At 36.8% G+C, this 6,729-nt stretch overlaps 1 protein-coding gene across 2 annotated transcripts; it reads left to right on the top strand.

Moving 5' to 3' along the window:
• Positions 1–521: 521 nt before the first annotated feature.
• On the top strand, positions 522–5,450 carry LOC140164845 (histamine N-methyltransferase-like). Of its 2 annotated transcripts, none has more exons than XM_072188223.1 (3): positions 522–775; positions 1,318–1,596; positions 3,531–5,450. In XM_072188223.1, the coding sequence occupies exons 1-3, from the start codon at positions 562–564 to the stop codon at positions 3,887–3,889; spliced, it is 852 nt and encodes a 283-aa protein (XP_072044324.1). In that variant the 5' UTR covers positions 522–561; the 3' UTR covers positions 3,890–5,450. The 2 variants fall into 2 exon arrangements, with proteins under 2 accessions (XP_072044324.1, XP_072044323.1); XM_072188222.1 differs by having other exon boundaries at positions 1,282–1,596.
• Positions 5,451–6,729: the final 1,279 nt, after the last annotated feature.

Raw genomic sequence — 6,729 nt, 5'->3', positions numbered from 1 at the left:
ACCCATTTGTTTCACATATATTTATTGCATTCTGTGGCGGATCTAGATACTTTTTCGAAAAAAATATATAAAAAATGGTCGCCTAGCGGTCATCGCGTCGCGTGCGCGACGCAGGGATGGTCAAAACATGCAAAGATTTCATGTAACACTTGCGAGCAATCAAGTCCAATACAAACCGCGAAAGACGGGTGATCTCTTAGTGTTATTAAATTGTTGACAAAATATTTTGCAAAAAAGTTTGCCAAAAATATTTTACATTAACGTTTCTAGAATGTATTCATGATCTTTATATAACTCGGCATTTAAATGTTATAAAAACATTTTGGATAAACGTTTTAAGAACATTTGTATTTGCTGGGAAGTCAGCTCTTTTCAAAATTTTCCTGCGTTACCAATATGGGGGAGAGATAAAGTTCAATATGGTATATAGTTTGGATCACCCTGTATTGTTTCAGTTGATCGGGTGCCCATGCAAAGTTAAGGTCTCTGAATGAAAATTATATATATACAATATCTGACAATACAAAATATCGTGCTCTACTGACACCACAACAAAACAAAATGGCTACAGGTAATACATTATCAGTAGAGAGCGTACTGGATGATGACACGTATTTTGTGAAAAGTTACGATGTATTTAAGGGTAGATACAAAATGCCTACCGGACCAGATTGGGCGACTGAGATTATTGCCAAGATAGATACAAGGATCATACAAAGTGTCAAAGAATCTACCGGGAGGACGTTGAAAGCCCTTGGTATAGGAACTGGCAATGGTATGTTGACCTTGAATCATTTCAATCCGGGAAAGTTGACGAATTCACCAGCCCTACCCTGGAACATTTGCTAACAAATGCTAACATTTAAAGGGAGTTATCTGTGTTATGATATTCTTCCTGTTTTTTATTAATATTGCTTCGTGTGTAGGGTGTCATGGATAGGGTCATTCAACCTTTGATTTGTTCCCAATTGCTTCATGAGCATGAAATTTGGCATTTTAAAATACTTGCCATGCTCAAGCCCTCGCACTATCAATTTTTAATGGCCAAAATTGCCCATTACCCACTCTGTAGCTAACATCATCTGCCACTTTTTCGGTTTTACCGAGTTTTGTGAGGATTTTACATGATGAACACACAAACAAACAAACAGGGTACTTATAATAGACTTCAAACGGGTGTGTGTGTATGCGGGGGTGCATTCGCATTAAGTATCCCAATCCGGGACCCCAATTTAGTTGATTTATGTTTTACCCTTTGATTTTCATTTTTTTAAACAACAGGGCGTAAAGAAGACTTCTTTGTCTCTCATTTTCAAGCTCATTTTGACGAAGTTCACCAATGCATACTCGAGCCAAACAAAGATATGATAAACCAACATAAGGCGAACGTGTCACAAAATGAGTTGAAAGGAGTGACATACGAATGGCGTGAACAACGTTTGGAGGAATTCATGACGAGTCAGAAAGAGGATGAAAAGTATCATTTCATCACTGCTATTCATAGCTTGTACCATGTCCATAATCTTGACGAAGCGCTTGGATTTTTGTACGATAAACTTGAAGAAAATGGGATCCTCTTGATGGTGCTTGGAATAGGTAACTTTGAATAGGCTTTTTATAGGTATGGTGGACAAAATAGGATTGTGGTGCAACAAGTAGGTAGGCCTATTCTCTTGAATTAACCGACTTCTTCTCACTTTGAATACTGTTTCCCTTTTGGGTATGCATGCATAAATAGGCTAAATGCTAAATAAGCTCAGACTGAGTTGTCAATTCTTCATCAATGATATTATCGGATTTTACAGAATGCCAAACCATGAAATAACAGATTACTATAAACGTACACCATCTATCTATATAATTATGAACTCCTTTGCTCTAATGGCGTGTATGAGTAGCGACCAGATCAAAACAACTTCAGACTGTAATAAAATCTCCCTTTAAAAGGGAAAGCCAGCCTCAACGTAGAAGAGGTCTTGTTATTTATAGTTTGGGTCATCGTGAAAGGCATTTTAGGATCACGCTTACATCCATGTTACATGGCAGTCAACCAAACCATGATTTGATTTGATTTGATTTGATTCAGCATGTTAAAATGGATACACATTACAAACATTATATTGCACAGGTAAAATACTTATTATAAACATACAATTTTTTTACACACATAATCCATAACACCATGCCAAGGATAGCCCTTTAAGCTTAAAAACTCAAAAGGGGTCCTTATATTACAGAAAAAAGATATTAAAAGTTAAGACTGGTAAAAAACACCAAAATAGAACCCCCCAAAAAAAAAACCCAAAAAAACCCAAAAAAAAAACAAAAACAAAAAACTAGACATTCACCTGATTTAAAAGGTGAGCTTTGACATCTTTTTTAAACTTGTATTTCAGTGAAACAGATTTAATATCTTCCGGCAAGCTATTCCCGTTTTTGATAGCATTAAAATAAAAAGAACTAAAAGACTTGATCCTGAGAACTTAAAAACTAAATTCCCTTCCCCTTGTGCTATAATGATGCACACTTGATAGTCTAGTAAAATTCTCATTCATGTAGTCAGGACAAGTATTGTAAAAAAATATTAAAAACATGATTTAAACGGAGCTGCTCAGCTCTGTTATTTATATTTAAAATGCCAAGATTTTGAAAGTCAGAGTGACTGATGTGATACCGAAAATCCTTATTCAGGATGAAACGAATGATTTTGTTTTGAGCAAATTGAAGTCTTTGCGCGTGATATTTGGAAATGCCTGCATACCATGAAAAGATTGAATAGTCAAAAAGGCAAAGAACAAGAGCTGAGCAGATCGTTTTTTGATGCTATGAATGGTTAAAAAAATTTGCTTGCCTATAAAGGAATTTTAGGCGAGAGTTTACTTTTTTAATTATATTAAAAACAATTTGTTCACCATCAAAATATTGATTTAGTTGGAGCCCAAGATAAACTACAGACTGTTTTGCATTGATAATTTGACCGTCACATGTGATGGAAACATCAGGATATTTGTTTAGTTTACGCTTAGATCCAAAGAGAATTAGTTCAGTTTTGCCCATTATGAAGCGACAATTTGGCAAATTTAACATGATTTGCACAATGGTTACGGTAATCTATTGGACTACCATCTCATGTGGATATAATCGAATTCGTTCATTTAAAACTGCTGAAATAGAATGTGATGCACGAGCCACACACGTTGATCTTTGTGATCGATCAAAAGCCCAAAACTAAAATTTTAGGGCATAATATAAAACAAAATTACTTACCTCTTCAGATGAAACTCAAATTTAATGATTTCAGAAATTGACTGTGAAGCATCGACTAGCCTATTTTCTGTTAGATGCCAGTTACAAAATGTACTAATCAATCCCGTTGGGCAACATATTTGTAGATTTGAGATTCAAACTGTTTAGTAAGTTTTGCGGCATTGTGGACACAGTTTATAAGAAAATAAGATATAGATCTATGTGCCTTTCAGGGCTGGCATTGTATGGCAATTACTTTTATAAATATTGTACTTTTTCTGCAGATACTGGTCTTTTTGCGCGTGTTTCTTCCATCATACCGAGTCAATACAACAGAGTCGTCTCTTTTTCGACACGCTCTCTTCTGGACTGCTTCCGAACCAGAGGTATCTCTTGCGAAGTTCACAACTATCCACTTCCGGGTATAGATTTGAGCGGATGCCTTGACAACGACTCAAATGACGGTTCGATGCTACTTGATTTCTTGACCCACGTGAAAGGTTTCACTAAAGCTCCCTTCGAGTCAGGAATGAAAGAAGAGGTGTTCGCAACCATTCGTGAAACTGAAATGGAAGCAAAGTCACTCATTGACGTGGAAGCGCATGAAGTTGTAATAGTACAGAAGAAGAATCATAAGAATTGAGAAATTGATTTTTACCAGCAAGGCAAGCATATAACACCCCGCAAAAAAAAAAATGCTGGGTCCACAGGGACCCGGATTTGAGTAATAAGGAGTAAAATATTTTGAGCTTTAAAGGTGATATTTTGGGTTCAGCTTTTTCGAATAACTATATTGCTTACTTCTATCCCCCTGTTATGTTTATTAAGCTTTCATGCGGAATATGACATTAAAGGGCATACAGGGTGTCCCAGAAAAAATTACCGGGCAAACTAATTTAGCCATAACTTGAGAATTAAGCAACCAAATCGTAAAATTTAAAAAACAGCGTGTAGCCCATTTTATTTTGCATCTTATATGTCAATTTTACTTGAATTGGTTGGCCAGTTGCGAAGAAATAAGCGATTACATAACACATGCACAAACTCACTTCATTCCAAGTTTGCAAGGAAGTTCACTCCACACAATGCACTAGTGGTTAAAATGCTTTATATTTTGATTGGTGAAATTCTTCTTGTTCTTCTTAAACAATCTGTTTCTTACAAACAAACTTTACAAAATTAAAATGAAACCTTACATGATACTCAGTACTTGTAAATATCTTTCTTCGTTTAGAAAATGTTAACATATTGGACAACTTAAGAATGAATTTGAGCTGGTTAGAAGTATCGCGTTTCTTTCTTATTTTTGGAATATTGCCAAGAAATGGTAATACAAACTTTTTAAATCTGGTAGGGATGGAAGGAAATGTTCAAACGAGTAACCCTGTTAAATGAGGATTTGGACATTATGTTGTTCCGCCTTGCACTCATTCTGGGATTGCGTTGGAGGGCTTGTCTGATAGCGGCTATGTTGTGCAAAGTACGTACAGTTCTTGGTCTCCCTGACCTGACCTGCCCTTATTTAGGTTGACGCTCGTACCTTTCTCCTGATACTTTTTGAAATTGTTCCTGATTGTTTTTTCACAAGGAGGCCTTCTGTGATATCGCCGTCTGAAATCTTGCTGGGCCTGCACAGCACTCTGTGTTTCTGCATATCTTAAGACAACGAAGGCCCTTTGACGGGCAGTAAACTGTTCGCCAACCATGTTTAAGCAATGGGCATAGACTGCACTGCTAAGTGAAGTACAATCTGAGTTTGACAGCTAGGTCTATATACTGGTTGTCCAGTTATTATCATGTTAATTAAAAACCCATTGTTAAACCATCATTTATAAAATGATGTCCACTCCAACCAACCTGTCGGAATATCAAAAACCATTGTTGAAGACGGGATGAGTTGTTGGGCTTGTTGTTAGTTTTTGAGATGTAATGTCTTCATTCATCAGCTTTACCCTTTACCATTGACTGAATTCAGGTTGTCCACCTTCAAAGGTGAAAGCATGAATAACAAAATATTATCGATTATAAAATAGATACGAGGACTAGATTTAATGAGATACACAGAACTTAGGAAGAGGTGAGCGAATATGAAAAAGGGCCTGTTCATCAAACTTGGAATGAACTGCATTGACGCATGCATTATGTAATCGTTCATTTCTTCGCAATTGGTCAACTGATTCAAGTAAAATTGACATGTAAGATGCAAAATAATCAAAATGTTTTGATTTGGTTGCTTAATTTTTAACTTACGGCCAAATTAGTTTGCTTGGTAATTTTTTCTGGGACACCCTGTATATATTACTCGGACAACATCATATCATTGGAAAAGTAATGAGGCCAATGAAAATTTACTGCTTTTTTGAGAAAATAAGTTATTTAAAATTGATATTCCGCAAAAACCAACTGTAAGCGAGTGAGTTTCTTCGAACGGGACAGATTTGTCCTTGAAACTCCTGTGATGTCATGATATTGTAGTAAAATGGTATTATGCTCATTCAATTTAGTGGTGTGCGCCCGTAAGCTGTTATTTTTGGTAGTAACCTTTGACCTTGATTGCACGTAAATTGGAGATGGCTGCTTGCACGAGTGTGTTTACAATGTGAAACTTGGATTGGAAAACCGTTTTATACAAGGGAAAATCATATCAAATCAATAATAGTGAGGTGACATTGAAATTGCAGAGGAATATTGTGATTGCAGAGCATGATTTGGGACGATTGACTGAGTGATTTTTGTGTGATTTTGTACAGTAAGCTTAAACATTGGAGATATTGAAAGTACTTTCATCATGTTCATATTGTGATGTTAATGAACCAAGAAAAGAACAAGAACGTTGAATGATTATGTACATCTTGCGTGAAGTCTCAGTTACTTTTAGCCATCACCACCCTGGTCTTCTATTGGCCCAAACTTAGCCCGCCATCGCCGCTCGGCCAGCTCGGTGTTCAGAACCCCGTTTTGCCAAAATATGAACACGGACAGACAGCGTTGTGAGAGTGTAATTAGCAGCTGGTCAGTTTGTGGCTAAGATTCGCGTTTTGCTTGCGACGTTTCAAAACTAATTCTCGCTTCACTTAAAGTCTAATTAATGTGGTTTGTGCCGCGTTTTTCATTGCCATTTTTTACTATGTGTGACCCTTCTTTAGAAAACCTTGACCTATTCGGGTTAAGTTCAAATTGGCCGCCACTTTTAGATCACGGAAATTTTATATTCGGATATTCTCATATAGATGAGTTGACCTCAATGTTTATCAACAAAGGTATACCGATATGCTTGAGTGAACCCCATGCAACTAGTACACTGTTCAATATCCATATTGTGATATAGACGAATCTAACGAGCCAAGTCATGGTCAGGATTTGGTCGGCCATCTTTGGTTTCCCGCTAGCACCAACCTGGGGTTTTGAGCGCCCGATTGTGCAAATAAAAGCCGCCTAACACCTGGAGAAGATGCAAAGACGAGGAGGGTTAATAGAATAATA

Source organism: Amphiura filiformis, chromosome 11, assembly GCF_039555335.1.
Source record: "Amphiura filiformis chromosome 11, Afil_fr2py, whole genome shotgun sequence".
NCBI classification, from domain to species: domain Eukaryota; kingdom Metazoa; phylum Echinodermata; class Ophiuroidea; order Amphilepidida; family Amphiuridae; genus Amphiura; species Amphiura filiformis.
The sequence above is the reverse complement of the archived record's forward strand: the minus strand, read 5'-3'. Positions and strand labels throughout refer to the sequence as shown.

Bases quoted from the DNA above. Each gene is read 5' to 3' on its own strand.
- LOC140164845 (XM_072188222.1), top strand. From the start codon at position 562: ATGGCTACAGGTAATACATTATCAGTAGAGAGCGTACTGGATGATGAC. The intron at 776-1,281 runs GTATGTTGACCT...TTTAAACAACAG, and splicing joins TGGTATAGGAACTGGCAATG to GGCGTAAAGAAGACTTCTTT. The intron at 1,597-3,530 runs GTAACTTTGAAT...CTTTTTCTGCAG, and splicing joins CTTGATGGTGCTTGGAATAG to ATACTGGTCTTTTTGCGCGT.